This window comes from Rhineura floridana, chromosome 7 (assembly GCF_030035675.1).
Source record: "Rhineura floridana isolate rRhiFlo1 chromosome 7, rRhiFlo1.hap2, whole genome shotgun sequence".
Taxonomy (NCBI): Eukaryota; Metazoa; Chordata; class Lepidosauria; order Squamata; family Rhineuridae; genus Rhineura; species Rhineura floridana.
This window is the reverse complement of record NC_084486.1, coordinates 39,822,159-39,846,159: the sequence shown is the minus strand read 5'-3', so window position 1 is coordinate 39,846,159 and position 24,001 is coordinate 39,822,159. Positions and strand designations below refer to the sequence as shown.

Genomic DNA, 24,001 nt, shown 5'->3' with positions numbered 1-24,001 from the left:
AATTAGGTGTATTAACTTTAAAAATCTGTATAATTTATTTATCTTTAAATTATGAAATCATACAAGGTATCAGATATCAGTTCACTACTGTGAATGATAATGACTTAGTAAAAATATTTAGCTTCCATTTTATCTCTGTAGGTGGGCAGAGAAGCTGGATAAGCTGACAGACACTGCAACAAAAGACCCAGAGGGATTTTTGGGCCATCCTGTGAATGCATTCAAGTTAATGAAGCGGCTTAACACAGAGTGGAGTGAGCTGGAGAATCTAGTCCTGAAAGATATGTCTGATGGTAGGTTTTTTTAAAAGCCTTTGTAGTCTTACAAAACCAAAGATTGGCTTAGATGCTGAGAGCTAATGTGGTTAGTGGATATTACAATGAGCTGTAAGCCAGGAAATCCCTGATTTCAATTCTCTCTTAGCCATGAACTCACTGGTATCTCCTAAAATATTAATAATTTCGCATTGGGGAGGCTTGAAATCTCAGTGAGATTTGGAATTGTATCTGCATGCACTAACTTGGCTTAGTGATGTGGTATCACTAGAAGTCAGATTAAAAGTCCATCTCTGTCTTTATGGCTAATAGAAATGGAGTTGTAGCACTCTGTTGTGTGTGTTTATGGCAGGAATGGGAGAAGGGAAAAATAAAAAAATTGGGTGTAATCTCAATAAGGTAACTCAACCAGCATGCTATAATCTAGATAACATAAACTAGTGCTGGGCAAAAGCTTGCTTCCCAATTTCACAGGGTCATCCCTTGTGAATTGGGAAGCAATTTTCTGCAACTTTTAGAGGGGCAATACAAATTTTTGAGAATTTTCCAGGGTTATGTGGGCTGCACTTGCCTTATTTTATTGTTTGAGGTAAATGAAGGGTCTTTATTTTTTAAAAAAACTTTATAAGTAAAAGTGTTGTGCTAGATCACAGCAGCATATAGGTCTCTGCATGTCAGTTTCCAGGTCAACTGCACTTCTTGGGATGCCCATGGGACTGTGCAATGTCATGTAGTCATATGGGTATCCTGGGCAGTGCTGCTGAGCTGGAAGCCAGTATGCTGAGCGCTTTGTGCTGCTGTGAATGAGCAAAAAAGTTTAAAGAGACATAAAGAACCCCTCCATCACCTTATACAGTCAAATAAGGTGAGTGTACCCCCACCAAAAACCAGCAGAAAATTCTCCAAACTTTACTTCCATCCAGTGCCCCACCCCACTCTTTGAATGATTAAAAAAATTGCCATCGAAAGTTTGATACCGCACTAATACATATAAATCTTTTTTAGGCCAGATGTATCTCAAATAATTGCTGATGAACTAGAAAAAATGTATTTGAGCACTGTTTCATAGTTAAGCAGAATATGTATCTGATGCAATAATCATTATTAAATCAAAATTGTATTCAGCATCTAAAGGAAAAAGAGTTAGAAGCTGTGATTCCTGCTAGGTCAACCTTTCCCATCCTTTTGGTTGCTAGACTACAACTCCCATCAGCTCCAGTCAGCATGGCCAATGGTCAGGAATTATGAGAACTGTAGTCCGACAACATGTGGGGACTGACGTGGGGACTTGGGAAAGGCTGTAGGTTATATTTTATTTATTTATTTACTATCCCGCCCTTCTACCCCACAATGGGGCACTCAGTGTTGTGTTTGCAATAGCAGGAAAGGAGAATAAAGGATCAGACAAAACAGGAAAGGAGGTATGGTGCTGAGTAGATGGCAGGCTGGAGGCAATGAAATTGAGATTGGGATTCATGTAGAGAAAGGATGGGAAACATGTAGGCCTCCAAATATCGCTGGTCTTCAACTTGCATTGTCCCTGATCATTAGTCATGCTGGCTGGATCTTATAGGAGTTGTGGTTTTCCAGATGTTGTTGGGCTACATGATCCTACCCTGGAGGAACTAATAAATATGAAGATTCCTGCACTGAGCAGGGAGTTGGACTAGATGATCTACAAAGTACCTCCCAATTTTAAATTCTCTGATTCTAAAACCTTTTTTTCTTTAGGGTTTATTTCCAACATGACTATTCAGCGCCAGTATTTTCCTAACGATGAAGATCAGACTGGTGCTGCCAAAGCTCTCTTACGGCTCCAGGATACATATAATTTAGACACAGACACTCTCTCAAGGGGAAATCTTCCAGGTAAAACTTTGATAAATTTTGTAAGTATAGAAGGGAAGTCTTTAAGAAAAAAAACTTTACAGAAAGTGTGTGTGCGTATGGATCAGGAGGGAGAGTTGGTTCACTTATGTTGAACTATGGTTTGTTGCTATAGGATTGAACTTTATACTTGCATGCTGTACTCTTTTCTTCCCTCCTACCCTTCCTTTGCATGCTCTATTTTTAATTACCAGCTTATTCTTTAGCACAAACCATAGCTATAGGTTGTGTTTGTCTCCCCAGTTGCGTTGGGGGGGCAAAGGATTAACACCCCCTTACCTCCATACTAGGGTCTCAATCTAGATTGGGGGCCCATGCCTGGAATTTGCATTGTCAAAAAAGGATCCATTAAAATAAATACATTGTTTGGCAATGCACTTGTAGGTTGTTGGGGTGGGGGTCAGATCTGGATTGTGACCACAGTAGGAGACAAAGGTTTAGAGCTGTTCTTACCACCACTACTCTGGCCTAGGGCCAGCTATTTGCATTGGGAGAAAACCCTCCCATTGGAGCAAATGGGAGTTTTTTCCTCAATGCAAATTGCAATTGTGTGTATGCTGTTGACTGAGAGTGTAGGGTACTCTGCCCACTTTTGGATCTGGTCCCCTACACATTACACCTGAGGAAATGTGCCCTCTTGGGGGGAGGAGAGATTTCCCACCCCTGTTGTAGGATTTAGGAAAGGTAAAAATTTAGTAGGGCACATTCTTTGAATTGGTTTTCCTGGTGGTCCTTAGAATCTACATCTAAAAACGGTTATAATACATTAAGTAGTAAATGCACCTATATAATATATTTGGCACTAGTTTAAAGTTAATTGCAGTCTATACAAAATAAAAAGGGTGTGTGTAAATATATTTTATTGGTTTTCCAATAAATGTACAAAGAAGAACCAGATAACCACCAAAAATGGAGTACAGTTCTGTAATAAAGAAGATGAGTTTAAATAGCTTTGGTTAGCGCTAGTTTTGCATAATTTTTTTTATCATCGGCTTTTGAGTCATTAAAAAGCCAATAAACATAGAACAGTGCAGCTTTAGTTCAGTATTGCAATTTCAATATAGCCTTGATTAAAGATTAACGGCTTCTTTTTTCCTATAGGAGTGAAACATAAGACATTTCTAACAGCCGAAGATTGCTTTGAGCTGGGCAAGATTGCATACACTGAAGCAGACTACTACCATACTGAGCTATGGATGGAGCAAGCTCTGAAACAGCTGGATGATGGAGAGGTTTCTTCTTCTATTGACAAGGTTTCTGTTCTCGACTACTTGAGTTATGCTGTGTACCAGCAAGGGGATCTGGACGAAGCAGTGATGCTCACAAAGCGGCTACTTGAGTTGGGTATGTTAAAGAACATAAATATTTCCAGTGTGTTGCAATAACTACTTTTCTGCGAAGACCTTTCTCTTGTGCACCATAGATCTCTGATGTTGAGTAATGCAGTTCTTTTTTTCCTGTCTCCACTTTCCCTTTGCAGCTAGCTATGCTTCCCCAAAAGCAATATGGGTGTTCAGGAGACCCTCCTGAACAATGGGGGATGGGGGGCTGCTGGAGGAGGGGGGAATTACCACAAAACAGACTTTGATCCTGTAATATGTTAACTTAAGGAAGTTCGTGTAAGGAATGTTTCCCATCTCTTGATCCTTCAGAGAGGCTTATTGGTAGGTGCAAGTGGCTGCAGGAAGAAGGAGGCACAGGGAAACTTGCCTTCCATGAATTTTCTTAAGCTAACTTATCTCAGGATCTAAGGTTTTGTTGTGAACTTCCATGAATAGTGTTGTCTGCAAAACTAGACGTAGCTATAGTATTTCTGCCAGCAACAGTGGTATCCTATATGAGGCAACCAGGACTGAGATAATCCAGCTGTGCTCCAGTTACCTGTATTCTCCCCATCTTTTCTGGGGGATTGGCCACTTGACCCGCCTTTAGGGTAAGGTGCTAGTGAGTGGTGCTGCTTTGCTCCATAAGCCTTGTCCTCTGGCTCAAATGCAGCACTGATGGCAGTAGCCACAGTCTCAGTACAAGAGGATGACATATCCTTAGACCATCAATGTAAGCTCAGCACCAGATTTAGTCTTTATTTTCACGTAAAGACTGGCAGACACACCAACCCTGTATCTGATTCAAAATTGCTCCGTTAAATCTGATTTTGTTTGAATAATAATAATAATAATAATAATTTATTTATGAGTCGCCTATCTGGCCGAATTAACGACCACTCTAGGCGACGTACATTGCACAATAAAATACAATATAAAAGAACCACAATCAATGAATAGTCTAAAAAACCCCTTCCAGTTAATAACAGCATAAAAATTAATCCACTCCAGAGATCCTGTAGGCCTGCCTGAATAGCCAGGTCTTCAAGGCCCGACGGAACCCCATCAGGGAGGGGGCATGGCAAAGGTCAGAAGGCAGGGAATTCCAGAGGGTGGGAGCCACAATTGAAAATGCTCTCTCTCTGGTCCGCACCAGTCTAGCAGTTTTAACTGGTGGGACCGAGAGGAGGTCTTGTGTGGCTGATCTCGTCAGGCGGCATAACTGGTGATGCTGGAGGCGCTCCTTCAGATAAAGTGGGCCGAAACTGTATAGGGCATTAAAGGTCAACACCAACACCTTGAATTGGGCTCGGTAAGCAACTGGTAGCCAGTGTAGATCTACTAACACCGGAGTAATATGGTCACGGTGACGGCTGTTCTTAATCAAACGTGCCGCCGCATTCTGTATCAGCTGTAGTTTCCGGACCGTTTTCAAGGGTAGCGCCACGTAGAGCGCATTACAGTAGTTTAAGCGAGAGGAGACCAGGGCACGTATCACCCATGGGAGTAGATGGACAGGAAGGTAGGGTCGCAGTCTCCGTATCAGATGTAATTGATACCAAGCTGCCCAGCTCACTGCTGAAACCTGAGCCTCCATGGACAGCTGGGAGTCAAGAATGACCCCGAGGCTGCGGACCTGTTCCTTCAGGGGTAACCTCACCCCATTAAGCACCAGGTCTATATCTCCCAACCTCCTCTTATCTCCCACGAGCAACACCTCAGTCTTATCGGGATTCAGCTTCAGCCTATTCCCCTCCATCCATCCACTTACTGATTCCAGGCACTTGGACATGGTGTCCACAGCCAACTCTTAAACGAGAGATAGAGCTGAGTGTCATCTGCATATTGGTGACACTGCAGCCCAAATCTCCTGATGATGGCCCCCAGCGGCTTTATATAGATGTTGAATAGCATGGGGGAGAGGATGGAACCCTGTGGCACTCCACAGTTGAGAGGCCAAGGGTCTGATACCTCATCCCCCAATGCCACCCGTTGATGCCTGTCTGAAAGATAGGAACGGAACCACCGTAAAACAGTGCCCCCTATTCCTAATCCCTCCAGGCGATCTAAAAGGATACCGTGGTCGACGGTATCGAAAGCCGCTGAGAGATCCAGGAGGATGAGGAAGGTATATTCTCCCCTATCTAACGCCCTCCTCATATCATCCACCAGGGCGACCAAGGCTGTTTCAGTTCCATGTCCAGTCCTGAAACCAGATTGGAATGGGTCTAGATAATCTGCTTCATCCAAGTATGTCTGTAACTGTTTGGCCACCACTCGCTCAATCACCTTGCCCAAGAATGGTAAATTAGAGACTGGGCGCGAAAGTTATTCAACTCTTGGGGATCCAGGGAGGACTTTTTCAAGATGGGCTTTATTACTGCCACCTTGAGGGCTGATGGCGTTGCACCCTCTTCCAAGGATGCATTTACCACTGCCTTGATCCCTTCGCTCAGCCTCTCTTTGCAGCTCATAATGAGCCACGAGGGGCAAGGATCAAACAGACAGGTGGTTGGCTTCACAGTAGAGAGCACCTTGTCCACTTCCTCAGAGGGGAGGGGCTGAAACCAATCCCATCGGACCGGACTGCAACTGGCCGACTCTGGCTCACTTCCTGTATCCACGGCGTGCGGAATCATGTTCTTCACACGCTCGATTTTATTGGCAAAGTGTTTAGCAAATGTGTCACATGAGGCTTTAGAGTGCTCCATGGGTTCCTGAGCAACTGGACCGACCAGGCTTCGGACCACTTGGAACAACCTCCTGGGACAACACTCTGCGGACGCAATAGAGGCAGCAAAGAATTCCCTCTTTGTTGCCTTTGTTGCCATCTGGTAGGCAGCTATTGCTGCTCTAACCAGTGTCCGATCATCTTCAGAGCGAGATTTCCGCCACCGGCGCTCTAGTCGTCTCACCTCCTGTCTCAGACCTCGCAACCGTGGTGTATACCAGGGTGCTATCTGAGCTCTATTCAGGGGGAGAGGACGTTTCGGAGCCACCTGGTCAACTGCCCTAGTGATCTCCCTATTCCACTCCATCACCAGGGTTTCGACCGGGCGTCCTTCAGTCAGCTCCAAATCTCCCAGCGCATTCAAGAATCCTTTAGGATCCATCAGGCGTCTGGGGCGGACCATCCTAATAGGTCCTTGTCCCCTGCGGAGGTTGTGTGGCATTGAGAGGTCTATATTCACCAGATAGTGATCTGACCATGACACGGGGTTATAACTTTTAAGCATTTGAAACAATTCTGAATATAAATTGGATCCATTCCAAATAGATGAGGCTGTGCCCCCAGTATGCCCCTGTTGACATGATAGGGAATGCAAGAGGGCCTAGAGGCCGGCCTGCAGCCTGCTCCTATTTGCTCTCCCTTTTTTCCCCAAATTCCTGAGGAACTAGGGTTAGGATGGCATAGGTTTCACTTCGGAACCACCACTCGAATGCTTTGGGCAGCAGAATGTGAACCCTGAGATCCAGTTGTGGTGGTTCCTGCTGCCCTTTGGCTGCCTTGGTAAGCTGAAAGTGGAGACAGTGAGGGGAGGCAATGGGGATGGTTCCTAGAAATCTCTGCGGGCCCCAATGGACCCATTTTAGATTGCCATTGATTCTGGAAGGGTCCAGTTTAGTCTCATTGGAAACTGGGTTGTGGAGGGGAGACATCTGAAAGCCAGTGTCCAGTCAGTCCCCATTTCATATTCTGCTCAATTACTAGTTTTAGGTTCCTCATCTTCTGTTCTTATTTACATTGCTACTAAAAATTAAACTATTCGCTTATACTAAAAGTACTTTAGCATGAAGACTAATTTTATTCTTTGCTTCAAATTATCTAAAAAAAGGGACACACCTGTTATGATCTCTTAAGTTCATTCTGTTACTATCAACTTCTGTCTTTCAAGCACCTTGTCTTAAAACCTCTGGATTGCCACATTGGCCTGCAATACCTACATAACATTCTTGCTTTGCTGGCAGAACACCTTGTTGGAAATACCGCATTGATTAATATAACCTGTTGTAAATGTCAATCTGCTTGTGCATCGTGTTTTACAAGTAGAATCAGATGCTTACTACTGTTTGGTGCATAATGACCTTCTGTTCAGTGCGTTAGTTGTGTTTTTCGTCAGTTATAATAATGCATCAATGTCAAGTTCTAGTTTTATTACCAAGTTCAGCTACCAGATCGGTACATAATAAGACCACTCTCATCTATGACTTGATTGTGGATGAAGGTGCCAATTTGGTGTGCGTTACCGAGACCTGGGTGGGTGAGCTTGAAGGAGTTGATCTGACCCAACTTTGCCCACCTGGATACTCAGTGCTGCACCAGCATAGGCTGCAGGGATGGGGGGGAGGAGTTGCTGTGGTCTAAAGAACTTCCATCTCTGTCACCAGGAAACCACTCTGTCTTGGAGCTGGCTGTGAGGGCCTGCACCTGATGTTGGGCTGAGGAGACAGTAAACTAGGGTTGCTGCTGGTGTACTGTCCACCATGCTGCCCAGCAGCTTCTCTGACCGAGCTGGTGGAGGTCATCTCGGCTGTGGCGTTGGAAGAGCCCAGAACGATAATGCTGGGTGATTTCAATGTCCATACTGAGGCTGCCTCTAGTGTTCCAGCTCAGGACTTCATGGCCTCCATAACGAGCATGGGGCTGTCTCAAGTTGCCCAACACATAGGGCAGGGTGCACCCTCGACTTGGTTTTTGCTCCAGATGGAGGAAGGGGTGGTCTGGAGATGGGGGAATGGATGTCACCCCATTGTCATGGTCAGATCACTTCCTGGTGAAGTTTAGACGTATGGCTCTGATCCTTCCCTGTAGGGGTGGTGGACAGATTATGATGGTCCGCCCCCGGAGCCTAATGGAATCCATTGGATTCCTGAATGCCCTGGGGGAGTTCCCAGTAGATAGAGCAGGTGACCCTGTTGAAGCCCTTGTCACTCTGTGGAACACAGAGGTGCGTCGGGATCTCGACACGGTTGCTAGATCAGCGTTTCTTACATATCTCTAGAGCCAAACATTTTTTTTTAGTAATTTAAAACTTGTACCACCACAAACAACCCACAAGGCTTACAGTGATTTAAAGAAGTGTTCATTCTTCTGAGTTATTTTAGGGGAAGATTCATAACTGAAGAAACTACCACAAATTCCATTCCGTGTCATTTATTCGTTTATTTCTTTGTGTTAGGAATTTGTATTGTCTCTTAATAATGAGAATATGCATATATTCCAACTGAAACAGCTGATTTAACATGACAGGGTTAGTGGTTGGTATATTCAGATTTAAGCATATGCCTAAAATGAAAGATAGCTGTGAAAAGAAAGTTTGTTGAAAGTTTTTGCTTTCACAAAAAGCTGTAAAGATATCTGTGTGCATTTCCTTTATTTCCAATAGATCCAGAACATCAGAGAGCAAATGGCAACATGAAATACTTTGAATATATCATGGCTAAAGAAAAAGAAAAAGAAGCAAACAAGTCTATTGCCCAAACAGATGAACAGACTGGAAAAGAAATTAAAACCCAGAAAAAGGGATCTTCCAAGGATAATCTGCCAGAAAGGCAGAAGTATGAAATGCTGTGCCGTGGTGAGGGTCTCAAAATGGTAATTAATGTCATTATGTACTTTTTAAAAACTGCTTAAAAATACATTATGGAAATCTGCTGATGCAGCTAGTTATCTATATCTTCTCAGATATGTATGCACTTAGTTACAAATGTTTAATATTTTGTTTCAAACTTTCAGACTCCAAGAAGACAAAAGAAACTCTTTTGCCGCTATTATGATGGGAATGGGAATCCTAGGTACATACTGGGTCCTGTTAAACAAGAGGACGAATGGGATCGCCCTCGGATTGTTCGCTTCCTTGAAATAATTTCTGATGAAGAAATAGAAACTGTGAAAGAGCTTGCAAAACCAAGGGTAAAGAACTTAAATCTGTCCATACTCTTTTAATGATATGAACTCCTGTGATCAGGTCTTGTTTCATGATGGCACACATTACTTCTGATAATTCTGTGATGAAATGTTGTCTCTGTATGACATTGAGAACTGATGAATAACTCAGTGTTATAGCACATGCTTTGCATGCAGAAGATCCCTATTCAATCCCTGGCATATTCGGGTTTTTTATAAGTTTTTTTTATAAGTTCAGTTTATAAAAGAAAAAAAGCAGGTGAGCCACTGCCTGTCACATTAGGCAATACTGAGTTAGACTGACAAATAGGCTGACCTAGCTTCCTATCCAGGTCTCTTAGGATCTCTCAACAAGCTAGGTAGGATATATAAATTCCTTGATTTGAAAGACAGTCCTACAAAACCATAGTACAACTTCAGAATCTTTGCAGTACACATAAACTACCTCTGGATAAATATACTACCGTTTCTACTATTTTAATTTTTTTAATTCTGTTTGCAAACTATAAGTATTGATTCAGATTCAGTTTTAAGTGGCAATATCTATTACGGCAGTAGATAATAATGTGCTTTCTTACCTCTCTGCAATGATAAAGTTATAATGCAGTATGAAATCAGAATAAAACTCCACTTAGGCTATGTTCTTTGCAGTCACTTTACAGATAGTCTGAAGAAACTTAAGTGAGATTAGTTAATGTGGAGGACTGATTACATAGTCATTATAGTTTCTCGTCCTGACACCCACAGCAGATATTAGTTCTTTTAAAAATGGATCCAGAGATTACATTCCCCTAGGAAAATAGAAAATGTACGACTGACCCATTATAGAGCTATAAAAACTGGTTTATATATGTATGTAAACAAGATTAGTTATTTAATTTGGTTTTTGTAAACAGATGATTCCTAACTCCTGGTTAAATAAATTCATGAGGGATTTTCCCCCTCCTCAGCCATGAAACAAACCTTCCCTCACAGCCTGGTCAGGGAATGTCTGTCTCCTCAGTCAAGAGAATGACTATAGACATCCCTCTTTGGGAAGTGAGAAATTGCTCCAAAGGGATCTCTGTTATGATACAAGGGCCTCCAGGGGATGCCTCTCATATTCCAAAGGAGCAGGTGCCTGCTGTGTTGAAAGCAGCATATGTGTCTCCCATGCATTGCTCTTGCCTTGTCAACATCAGTCCATAAGCAGCTTGTGAACAGGCACTGACCTGGCCAATAGAAACATGTGAGTTGCAACCTGTTTTAACCAAACGGGCACCCTCCTTTTAGGAAAGGAGAGGTTGTCCCAGTGGTCTCTCTTTCACTGTTTTGATCAAAGGTGCACTTGAAAGATAAGAAGCAGCACACACTAGCACTCTGTAACTCTTCCCCACTTCAGATTAGGAGCACAATGTCCAGCACTGCTTCTTACCAGGCAAGTGGGCACACCTTCTTTTATGGAATGGAAGAGGTGCCCAACTGGTTAGACGTATGGTCACATCTTGTGTTTCAGACTTGTATCAGCAGCTGGGAAGCTATCTAAAGTGAAACCAGATGTGGATTGCCTATAGACAAGCTCTGTTTAAGCCATGCACAGGTATACTCGAGCCAGTAAACAACTGGACACTATCATATAAGTGGATAACCTATGGCCTGCTAGATGCTGCTGGAATACAACTCCCATCACCCCTGACCATTGGCCATGCTGACTAGGGTTGATGGGAGTTGGAGTCCTGCAACATCTAGAGGACCACAGGTTTCCCACCCCTGTACTACACATCAAGTATGTCAAATACCTACAATAAGCTGTCAAGTTTGGCCTTAATTGTGCAAGCCAAACTGATGGCCTTATATCCAACATTATTCTTGATCTTTGCCTTGATTTCAGTAACTCTCAGAAATGCCCTGTTGCTTCGAGCTAGGTGCAGGTGAGTCCCATTCTTGTATGCTACAAAAAGGGAGTACCAGCCTGGTAAGGGATCTCAGTATTGTGCAAGATACTATTCTGTTGCTGTACATACGGTGTTAATGAGAAGCAATCTACTGGAGCCTGTGCTCCATCATAGGATTCTGAATGGTCGGATTGATGTGATGCAATATATATATATTGTAATGCAACTGTTCTGATTGGTTCGCTTCACAGCTGAGGCGAGCCACCATTTCAAACCCCATAACAGGAGTCTTGGAGACTGCACATTACAGAATTAGCAAAAGGTAAGACTTCACATGCCATATATTCTGTCCCCTTATTGAGTGCCTCTGTGGTGCTTATTTGGGGAGAAAATGGCCAGAAAATATTCTAGTTTAAAATTTCTGTGCTATTTGCAGGTATTGTAACAAACTGTTACTGCTGAGTTTCTCAGACTCTTCTTTTAACCAGAAGTTCTGTCCTTGTTTGCTGATTTAGGATGTTTTCCTAGTGTTTCAGTATGTCTCATTTTCTTTTTGGGTAGAGATTTCTATTGTCCCCTCTATCATGCAGTGTGTCACTTTTCTTTATCAAAGTCTGCCATGTCCTGGTTTTTAGAGGATATCCTCCTACAAGACTGGCATTGGCATGCAGAATAATTTATACACTAGTGAAAATGAGCTCCCTGCTTCCTGTGTATGAAAACTACAGAGAAACTGTCTTGGCAAGGCTGTGTATTTGAAGATGAAGATTCTATATGCCCATTGTAACATAAATTATAATTTTACCTTGCCTGATTGTTAATTCCATTTTTGTTTTCTTACATTTGGGCAATACTTCTCAGGGGGCTAGCAGATTTACAAATATTTACAGGGCTAACTTAAATGGCCATTATTGTTTACATTAAGTTTCACACAAGTCTAAAGTTGCACATCTTAGTAAAAATATCTCAGTAACATTTGTGTAGAAACTCAGTCTTCTTACATTAGACATCTTTCTGCAGCTTGATGTGGATAAATGTGCTGTTTGAGTCTTAAAGTTTACTGTAAATCGCTTTGGGACTTCTGCTAGTTGTGGGAAGCGATTAACAGATTTAATTAAACTTACTGACTGGATAAATTTTAAATAGATTTCCTCTTAGTAATTCCCTATAATTAACAGTTATTGGATTTATCCTATTGTGAGTTTGACAGAATATTAATAATAAATAATCACAACAATATTTGTTTATATCCTGCTCTTATGTGGGGTTTCAACGTATGGGAGTGATCAGATCCACCGCAAATTAGTTTCAGCATCAGATGCTCCCATACCGTTCACGGACCACCACACAATGTTATTTTTCGTATGTGTATCCTGCACTTTCTTCAAGTTGCTCTGGACAGTACACATGATAGGGTTATTCATTTAATCTTTGCAATACTTTGGGAGGTAGTTAGGCCCAGAGTTAGTGAATGGCCCAGAGTCACTCCATGAGTTAAATCGCTAAGTCTATGTTTGAACCTTGGTCTTCTTGGCTAAACTCCAACCCCAGCAGATGCTGCTGGGCAGACGAACCTAAATTATCTATTTCACTTCGGAGTCTTTTGGGGTTCTGAGTATCTGTGACACTTTATTTATTTGTTTTAAAATGTGTACTCTGCTTTTAGGAACATACATAGGAACTAGAAAGTTATACTGAGTCAGACCAGTGGTCCATCTAGCTCAGAATTGTCTAAAGTGACTGGCAGCAGCTCTCCAGGATTTCAGACAGGATTCTCTCCCAGCTCTACTTGAGATGCCAGAGATTGAACCCAGGATCTTCTGCATGAAAAGCACATGCTCTGCCATTGAGTTATAGCCCTTTTCGTCATTCTCAATTTGGAAACGCGTTCCCAGGAGGGCAGGCCAATTTACAAATATTTGCAATGTGTTCGTTGCGCTTAAATGTCAATTATTGTTTACATAAGGTTTCAGACAAGTTTAAATGTGCATATCATAATAACAATAGCTCACTAACACATGTGTAAAACTCAGACTTTAAAAGCAACAAATAGCTGAGGCAGGAAGGCCAGAAAAAAAATTAACTTCTGGGTACTGAGAAGTTTTCTGTGAAACTCTGCAAACAAGCAGCTTGCATAAACTTTTCTTTTGGAGGAAAAAAGTGAAAGGACAATCCAACCAAATTTATTTAACCAATTGAGATTAATTGGGGAATAATAGTAGCAGCAGCTACTGTAATCCTTTCAAATATTCCTGCTGATCTGAGCATTACATACCATCCAGACCAATCGGAACCCTTCTAATTGCCTGTGGCTTGGCCCAGAAGCTTGCTACTAGAGTAAGCCCTTGTCCTTTCTCTTTTTGTAGCTGAGCCGAGCTACTGTGCATGACCCTCAGACTGGGAAACTGACCACAGCACATTACAGAGTCTCTAAGAGGTAAGGGGACACTAGTATGTCTAAATGGCTACAGAATTTCTCTTTCTAGCAGCTTGTGTCAAACTTGGTGTGGGATTCTGTATGGCTAATTAGATGAAAGGATGTAGCCTTGAAATAAAACACTAATGTGTCACATTGAAATTTTGGAAAGCTTAAAGGGGAAAATCCTCAAAATTAAACTCTATGGGTAAGAAGCAGCCAAAGTTAAACCCTTCAGGAGTGTCCTAAATTCTTCCACACTGAAATCAGTGAGACTTGGGTTGTAATCCTTTACATGTTTACTGGGGAGTAAATCCTATTGAACTCAATGGGGCTAACTTCTGAGTACATATATAAGATTGCACTGCTAAACACTTTTAAGTGGGTTGATGCATGCACCTTATTTTCTTTCTGCATGACCTACCAGAACTTACACACTAAATTGTTCCGTCTTCACAGAATCCATGTATACTACACGCTATAGCATGTGCTTGCTTTTACTTCTGTATCAGGATACCTGTGTTAATTTTAAGCACTTCCTAGGACAGCCTTTCCCATTTAGTGGGCCACCAGATGTTGTTGGACCACAATTTCCATCTTTCCTGACCATTGGCAATGCTGGCTGAGGCTGATGGGAGTTGTGGTCCAACAACACCTGGTGGCCCACTAGTTGGGAAAGGCTGTCCTAGGAGGTACAGGGTAAACAGGAAGAACATTCTGTGTTAATGATAACTTGAGATTCCTAGTTCACAGTCTATTTTTAAATAGTGCACTAAATATAGTAGTTGTCTTTTCCTATCCTTTTAAATGTGTACGAATAAAACTTATTATGGCAAAAATGTTGCTTACTGACTTAAGGGGATATTTTAATGAGCTGCTATTAATACCATTAATAGCTTAAGAACAACATTTAATTTTCTCAATTTCTACTCTTAAAAAGTAGGGCAATAAGCAGTCTCAAAATTTTCTTTACTTTTGCAATAATACCCCCCTCCAAAATCCCAGAAAAATCTAACGTTTACACCAAATGTGTATAATACGGGATATGTGTAATGTGTTTCAAATTTTCTAAAAACATATGGGATTTTCAAGATGGGACTAGCATGCAAGCACATACATGTCTCACAAGCTTAGTGTAGAAAGTGATCATGAATTGTTTAATGGATCTGTACTTGAGCTTAATTTTTGTCTGTTGTAAGATATGGAAAATAGTTGATTGGAGGAAATGAATGCCCTCCGTTGTTAAGGTTGTGCACTCAGTAGAACAGTACAATAGATGTGCTGTTTACCTGCATTTTGGCAGAAGGGCCAAACGGGGGGGTTTAAGGCAAAGACCACCCTTTACTCTTAAAAGCCTTCTTGTGTTTGTAGGCTGAAGGAGAGAGAAGCTGCCTTGACCTTCAGGGATTTGTTACATCAAAAGACACATTTTAGGAGCAGGCAAAAAGCAGTCTGGGTTCCTTTCATAATTCAGTTGTTAAATCTGATGTTGTATGTGACCACTTCAAGTGTGAGTGTTTTTGTTTTTGGTTGTGATGACAAAGTGTAGGAACAAAAGTGTGAGCTATTAGGTATAATTTGTACATCTGTTAAGCTCTTTAGACAATGTTATTCCTTTTCTGGTGAAATTAAATCACAGTAGAAACTATTGTGGACACTTTGAACATTTCTTTCACTTGCAACTGACATCAGTGGGCTTTTTATAGCACACAACAACCACCCCCCATCCTTTGCTCATGCTCTATCCGCTGCAGAAACCATCTGGTAATTAGAAGCATACACCGTTCATTCAGCAGTTGCCATATGAGAAAGTAAAGCTATGTGCAATATGTTTAAATCTGTTCTTATGCAGTTCTGTGAAAAGCTTCACACACTAAGCAATCCCATAGCAATACAAGAAGCTACATTTTTCAAAACCAAAATATGTATTTGCAGAGAAACGGCTTTTTGCTTTTATCAAGGATATTGGAATTAAAAAAAAAACATATTCCAGCAACACCACTCTTACTGGGAACCCAAATACTGCCTCTTGTATTTTTAAAAGAATCTGGCTTCCTCCTCCCCAACATTCCAAACACTCTTTCCTAGTTAACACATTTCTATATTATAGCATGCCTCTGCTTATGATAGGACTACTGTTCATGTTGAAGTACGTGGCAAGCTATATAAGGGTGGCACTTAGCCAGCAGTGGGAAGCAGCATTTAGAGCCAAACTGTGTGTAGTACCAGAATAATTCGGTCAGTCTAATTTTTAGGAAACTACTGGTCATGATGTATGCCTGTAAGATTGCCAATTACTCTAGGATAGTTTCCTCCCTAGAAAAAGTCTTACCTCTCTAAAGGAACTTCTTTAGACCACAGGGGAGATAGTCTCCATTTGACAAATTCATGTGTTTTGACAATACTTCTTAAACTACTTTTACTAATGTAGTTTTAACAGCTTTAGAGAGATGCTGAATCTTTGAATGTATGAAAGGAAATGTTGATGCAGTGGCATGGAAGTGAAAGTACCTTGCTTGAATATTAATTTCAAAAAGTGAGAACTTTAGAAGTATTGTTATGCCTACTAAATCTAACTTTTAAAATATTTACTCTGGGAAGAGTCGTTTTATGTTGTCAAGAGCAGTAATAGCACTTTACAGCATTCATAAAGCATGATGCTTTTGAAATGATACAGAGGCACTGCAGGGTTATTTTAGCTTCCAGATGACTTTGCTCTGAAATGAAAAGTATTGATGAGTGATCTTCCTAGGAAAGGAAACGAGAGGCTGTGCAATTCTTCTTGCAGGAAAATCTCTCCCTCCCCACCCACCACACTGCTGTTGATGGATGCAAGATTGATAGTGATGTGTTGACTGACCTGAAGTGAAACAAGCATTGGAATAATTAGATTTCTAAGTTAACATTTTTTTAAAATTGGGCTATAGGAGGGGAGAAAAACTGAAATATAGAGAAACAACACACTGTACCTTCATTTAAGTATTTATTTAGCATCTTCCCTACCAAAAGAATTCTCAAGGTGGTTTACATTACAGCAGAATAGAATAATTAAAATGCCATATAAAATGGCCTAGTAAAGATAATTGCTGTAGACGAAGGAGCTAAATGGTCTATTCTGCCAAGCTTTCATTCAGGATCTAACTCGCAGTATCCCTAACAATTGGCCATATTGACTGGGGCTGATGAGTGCTGGAGTGCAACAACTGTCCCTGTTTTAAAACCATGAAATAACATACACCCAGCAAACCTCCCTTTCAGAAATAGTTCCAGAGCACCTCTATATATTTACTCATGAAATCTTCCTCAGAAACAAGAATCTGGAGCACGATTGCTTCCAAATGAACGCAATCAGCAGAGGAAGGTTATATGGAATTAGGTGCTTCATAAAATACGCTCAGCATTTAGGTTTTTATGTGCAATAGCCAGCACCTTAAATTGAGCCCAGAAGCAATTGGCAGCCAGCACAGATACAATTGTATAGTAATCAAGAAGGTCAGTTTTTGACCTGGAGGTAGTAAAAAGGTGGTATCTGTCTTTATATGGATGACTCCAATATGCCAGTTTCCTAAACAAATATTGCGCTGATTGGTTTGTCCTATAACAAATACTAGGATCTGATGCTGTCAGGTATAAAACATTACGGCTGCAATCCAGTACAAATTTACCTGGAAGTAAGTGCCATTGAATTTAATGGGACTTACTTCTGCATAGACATGTATAGGACTGCACTTTTAATGGACAAATAATATTTTACTGACATTGGCAGTATGAGCTAGGAAAAAAGAACTAACCTTTTGGTGAAGTAGTCATCTGTTTTATTCCCAATAGTACAACTGTATTTAGTTGTGAGGAACAAGTATACCCATATTAGAAAAATAAGGTTATTATGTTTGTTTTTAATACTTATTGCTACATTCATTCCTTCAAAGATATAACAAGAATACCATCCATAATGTACAACAACAACAAAAAACTATATTTGAGCAAATAAGCACAATTGTGCAAATACAAAAAATGTATCATAAAAATACAATCTGCTGAAACGGAGAGCAGTTTTCAATACTTATAACACTCCCAATAATTTGTGTGAGTTTGCGTTCTCTTGTACCTTATTACACCAATAGCCAATAAATACTCTGTTTTTCCACAAAGAGATTGTTGGATTGTCTAGAAGATTATTATTTGGTAGAACTTGTTAATCAGTGACCATGACAAATCTCTGGTACCCTCACTGTACTGTACAGTTACTTGCATGTTGAGCATAGAGTGTGTATAGCTTGTTTATCATTATTAAACTAACTTTGCTATAATCTGAATTTCCCTCTTGACAAAATAAGTGTTGTTATGGGTAATATTTCATGGGACACTTGATAATTTTCTCTAGGCCTCTTTTGTTGTTAGAGGAAATATATTCTTTTTCTGTATTTCTTATATTAACAGTTGCTCTGATTTTTTTTTTCTCAACTTCCTTATTTAGTAATTTTGGTCAGACATTCAGCTCTACTTTCTCCATACTCTGAGATTCTGTAACCTGTGTTGTGTCATATTTTACTGCTTTTGATTAGATTTGATGTGATCCTTTTTGAAAGGAGGGTAATATACTAGAGCTGTAGGGAAGATGCAGTCTCATCATTTCAAACTAGTATATATGGAATGGGTTTCTACAAGGAGTCTTTGGCCATTGATGGTATGCAAGAATCATGTTGACTACAGTTCCAAATGTTTAGCTTTTGGTTACTACTCATTTTTAAGGTGTACAAACCATGACATTTTATCATTAGTGCTGTTAAAGCTACCAGCCACAAACCAGAATGGACATTTTTCAACAGAAAAAGAGTTGCAACCATCTTTCTGATAGGGATTTTGTGTTTTTAACAGCTGCATGGCAAGCATAGATCTGACAGGTATGCAGGTTGCAAAGGTCTCCCATGCTGGGTCTTTTCAGATCAGATTCCTCAGTATCAAGGTAGAATTGTCCAACCCAATAATCCCAGAGCTGTATTTCAAAGTACTATTCAGCTGGACAGCCAGATTCATCTCTGTAGTTCAGAGGAAGCATAGCCCTAGGGCAGAAACTATTTCTGATGAATTTCTGTCCGTCAGGGAAAAGGTGGCAATACTAGAAATGAAAAGGAACTATGAAATGGGAAAATGTGCGCACAGAGTGTATGTAGGGATTAGCTACCATAATAGAAAATGCAGGTTGGAATAGAAAGAGGTAGAAAAGTTGAGTGAGCACTTTAAAAGAAACTGCTTGCATCTGATGTGGCAAAGAGCTCGGTCAGGAAGAGAGCCAAACTCCTTATAGGTTCTCCAGTTTCAAGTATGAAGAGATACGATCATGCCATTTCCCCATATGTAAATGAATACTATTTCTGGGCACTGCTTCATACTAGGGAGTAGTCCATGTACTTTTCTGCTTTAAACAGTCCACCCTGTCATTACAGTCCCTGGTAAGAAAGGAAATTTGTGCATGTGACTAACCTCGTCTTGCATCTGATGAATCCAACTCTAGTCCATGAAAGCTTATGCCACAATTAAAATAGTCTGTAAGGTGCCACAAGACTCTTTGTTTTTGTTGCAAAGGTCTAACACAGCTACCCCTCTGGAAACTAGTTCTGTGAGTGAGTTGTAAGCTTGTAAAATGGTCTCAATCCCAGCACTACTCAGTGAATTTTTTCAGGATAGTTAGTAGTATGTATGCACAGAGCCCACATCGTATGTATTTGTAACCATGTGGAGCAATAAAAGCAGGTGGATCTTTTGCTACACTTGAAGGAAAAAAGTGATCTTACTAGTAGCTTATTGAAATACACATAGACAGTTCAGTATTTAGTCCATTCATCCTTTGTGTGTGCAGCTCTCTGTTTGTCAAACAACTTCTTCTGGGACGATTGTTCCTGCCAGCTCCTTAGTGCAGGGTTGGGAGTTCTGAGTGCATATAAGAATGCATACACTTTGTTCACAGCCAGGCTCACTGGTTTAACTGGAGGGAGCAAAAGCCATTAAGAGGAAAATTGGATAAGGTAGTGGATAAATTTTTCCCTTTCATACACAATTCATAATGAAGATGGCTAGTTTTGACCTAAATCAGCAATCTAATGGTTGCTTCACACATACAAAAATATTTCCTCAATATGATTGTACTGGGATCTGAGCTCACTTCATCTGTCCTCAGTCTTGGGCCAGAAATCCCACGGAGAAAATGAAGTGTGTACTGGAGTATACACCATTGCAGCATTTCTTTTGCAATTGTGGTGGGTCTGAAAAGATCTGCCATATGTTGCAGTACTGTGTCTTTTTCATATAATTGAGAGTTTACACCACCCAAAATAGATTGCTTTGAATAAATTCAGTAGTGTTGCAGTATTTGCAGAAGGTGCTCACTAAGAGGAATTATCAAACTGTCAGGTTACCACATTTAGCCTCTACTTTTGCCTGTAGACTTTTTTTTACAGTTAAAAAGTGCTTTCTTCTTGAAATGTGATACTTGGATCATACTGTTCAGGAATCATACTGTTCAGGAATACTCTGCCCATCTGTTCCCTGACCTCAACTAAACCGCAGTCTCCAACCCATTGACATAATAAACCTTAAACAAAACTATGCAGGTAAGAATATGTGGGGGCTTTCCAGTGTTTTGCACCGCCTGCAGCATGTACGACTATCTGCCTGTTGGACAGAAGTCGTGGGTGTGCTCTCGGTGCAATGAGCTCCTGGCTCTCCGGGAACGACTTCATTTCCTTGAGGCCAAGGTGGCGGACCTGGAAAAGCTGAGAGAGGCAGAGAGGTGTGTGGAGGAGGCCTTCAGGGACATTATAGCTGTGTCCCACTCCAATGATGATAGCTCTCCTGCTATCATGGAGAATGATGGTCTCGGGGAAGGAGAGCATCCAGCTGAGGAAGAGGGAAACGATCCCTTAGAAGGGACCCATTCCTTGGGGGATGAGTAGCTATCCTCTCGTGCCGAGGATATATCTCCAGGGGGTGGAGGGATCCTTGTAGTGGGTGATTCGATCATTAGGAACATAGACAGTGGGGTGTGTGATGGGCGTGTAGACCGCAAGGTGTTTTGCCTGCCTGGTGCGAAGGTTGCGGATATCGCCCGTCGTTTAGATAGTTTGGTAGACAGTGCTGGGAAGGAGTCAGTGGTTGTGGTGCACGTTGGCACCAACGACATGGGGAAATGCAGCCGTGAGGTCCTGGAAGCAAAATTTAGGTTGCTAGGTAGGATGCTGAAAGCCAGGACCTCCAAGGTGGCTTTCTCTGAAATGCTACCAGTTCCACGCGCAGGACCAGCCAGACAGGCCCAGCTTCGCAGTCTCAATGCGTGGATGAGACGATGGTGTCGGGTGGAAGGGTTCGGATTTGTTAGGCACTGGGGAACATTTTGGGACAAGCTGGGCCTGTACAAAAGGGACGGGCTCCACTTGAACCAGAATGGAACCAGACTGCTGGCACTTAAAATTAAAAAGGTAGCAGAGCAGCTTTTAAACTGACTGAGGGGGGAGCCCGACAGGAGCTGAGAAAGGTCCGGTTCGGAATAAACCTCCCCCCTGGGATAAAAACCAAAGAAATGATGAACTTTTAAAAGGGGTAGGCCTAGAAGTAGGCATTGTGAGAGCAGGGGCACAGGATATAAATTCAGAAGAGCAAAATTACCACAGGCCTAACCACAAGTGCCAAAGACACTTGAAGAGAGACACTGCTTACAAGTGCCTGTACGCTAATGCTAGGAGCCTCCGAACCAAGATGGGAGAACTGGAGTGCTTGGTCTTAGAGAAGAGCATTGATATAGTGAGCATAACCGAGACCTGGTGGAATGGAGAAAACCAGTGGGATACGGTTATCCCTGGATATAAACTATATCGGAAGGACAGGGAAGGACGTATTAGTGGCGGAGTCGCTCTATACGTGAAAGAAGGCATTGAATCCAGCAAGCTCGAAACCACAAAAGAGGCAGACTCCTCCACAGAATCGTTGTGGGTGGTGATACCGTGCCCCAGGAGGGACTTAATACTGGGAACGATCTATCGTCCCCCTGATCAAAATGCTCAGGGAGACCTTGAGATGAGATATAAAATTGAGGAAGCATCCAAACTAGGAAATGTGGTAGTAATGGGTGACTTCAACTACCCGGACATAGACTGGCTGCATATGTGTTCCAGTCATGACAAAGAAGCAAAGTTTCTAGATATTCTAAATGACTGTTCCCTAGACCAGTTGGTCATGGAACCGACCAGAGGGACGGCAACCCTGGACTTAATCCTCAGTGGGGACCGGGACCTGGTGCGAGATGTAAGTGTTGTTGAACCGATTGGGAGCAGTGACCACAGTGCTATTAAATTAAACATACATGTAACTGGCCAATTGCCAAGAAAATCCAACACGGTCACATTTGACTTCAAAAGAGGAAACTTCACAAAAATGAGGGGATTGGTAAAAAGAAAGCTGAAAAACAAAGTCCAGAGGGTCACATCACTCGAAAATGCTTGGAAGTTGTTTAAAAACACTATATTAGAAGCTCAACTGGAGTGCATACCGCAGATCAGAAAAGGTACCGCCAGGGCCAAGAAGATGCCAGCATGGTTAACGAGCAAAGTCAAGGAAGCTCTTAGAGGCAAAAAGTCTTCCTTCAGAAAATGGAAGTCTTGTCCGAATGAAGAAAATAAAAAAGAACACAAACTCTGGCAAAAGAAATGCAAGAAGACAATAAGGGATGCTAAAAAAGAATTTGAGGAGCACATTGCTAAGAACATAAAAACCAACAACAAAAAATTCTATAAATACATTCAAAGCAGGAGACCATCTAGGGAGACAATTGGACCCTTGGATGATAAGGAAGTCAAATGTGTACTAAAGAACGATAAGGAGATTGCAGAGAAGCTAAATGAATTCTTTGCATCTGTCTTCACAGTGGAAGATATAGGGCAGATCCCTGAACCTGAACTAACATTTGCAGGAAGGGATTCTGAGGAACTAAGACAAATAGTGGTAACAAGAGAGGAAGTTCTAAGCTTAATGGACAATATAAAAACTGACAAATCACCGGGCCCGGATGGCATCCACCCGAGAGTTCTCAAAGAACTCAAAGGTGAAATTGCTGATCTGCTAACTAAAATATGTAACTTGTCCCTCAGGTCCTCCTCCGTGCCTGAGGACTGGAAAGTGGCAAATGTAACGCCAATCTTCAAAAAGGGATCCAGAGGGGATCCCGGAAATTACAGGCCAGTTAGCTTAACTTATGTCCCTGGAAAACTGGTAGAAAGTATTATTAAAGCTAGATTAACTAAGCACATAGAAGAACAAGCCTTGCTGAAGCAGAGCCAGCATGGCTTCTACAAGGGAAAGTCCTGTCTCAGTAACCTATTAGAATTCTTTGAGCGTGTCAACAAGCATATAGATAGAGGTGATCCAGTGGACATAGTGTACTTAGACTTTCAAAAAGCGTTTGACAAGGTACCTCACCAAAGGCTTCTGAGGAAGCTTAGCAGTCATGGAATAAGAGGAGAGGTCCTCTTGTGGATAAGGAATTGGTTAAGAAGCAGAAAGCAGAGAGTAGGAATCAACGGACAGTTCTCGCAATGGAGGGCTGTAGAAAGTGGAGTCCCTCAAGGATCGGTATTGGGACCTGTACTTTTCAACTTGTTCATTAATGACCTAGAATTAGGAGTGAGCAGTGAAGTGGCCAAGTTTGCTGACGACACTAAATTGTTCAGGGTTGTTAAAACAAAAAGGGATTGCGAAGAGCTCCAAAAAGACCTCTCCAAACTGAGTGAATGGGCGGAAAAATGGCAAATGCAATTCAATATAAACAAGTGTAAAATTATGCATATTGGAGCAAAAAATCTGAATTTCACATATACGCTCATGGGGTCTGAACTGGCGGTGACCGACCAGGAGAGAGACCTCGGGGTTGTAGTGGACAGCACGATGAAAATGTCGACCCAGTGTGCGGCAGCTGTGAAAAAGGCAAATTCCATGCTAGCGATAATTAGGAAAGGTATTGAAAATAAAACAGCCGATATCATAATGCCGTTATATAAATCTATGGTGCGGCCGCATTTGGAATACTGTGTACAGTTCTGGTCGCCTCATCTCAGAAAGGATATTATAGAGTTGGAAAAGGTTCAGAAGAGGGCAACCAGAATGATCAAGGGGATGGAGCGACTCCCTTACGAGGAAAGGTTGCAGCATTTGGGGCTTTTTAGTTTAGAGAAAAGGCGGGTCAGAGGAGACATGATAGAAGTGTATAAAATTATGCATGGCATTGAGAAAGTGGATAGAGAAAAGTTCTTCTCCCTCTCTCATAATACTAG

The 24,001-nt window shown here is 41.6% G+C and overlaps 1 protein-coding gene across 5 annotated transcripts in view; it reads left to right on the top strand.

The window, feature by feature from the left end:
- P4HA1 (prolyl 4-hydroxylase subunit alpha 1) overlaps positions 1-24,001 on the top strand; it is a 46,381-nt gene that overhangs the window by 10,186 nt on the left and 12,194 nt on the right. For 4 of the 5 annotated variants that reach the window (XM_061635316.1, XM_061635314.1, XM_061635312.1 and 1 more), the window contains exons 4-9: positions 142-293; positions 2,007-2,144; positions 3,264-3,506; positions 8,872-9,080; positions 9,222-9,398; positions 11,518-11,588. In XM_061635316.1, coding sequence (XP_061491300.1) covers positions 142-293; positions 2,007-2,144; positions 3,264-3,506; positions 8,872-9,080; positions 9,222-9,398; positions 11,518-11,588 — 990 coding nt within the window. Of the gene's footprint in view, positions 1-141; positions 294-2,006; positions 2,145-3,263; positions 3,507-8,871; positions 9,081-9,221; positions 9,399-11,517; positions 11,589-13,632; positions 13,704-24,001 lie in introns of all 5 variants that reach the window. The other variant, XM_061635313.1, reaches the window with a different exon arrangement.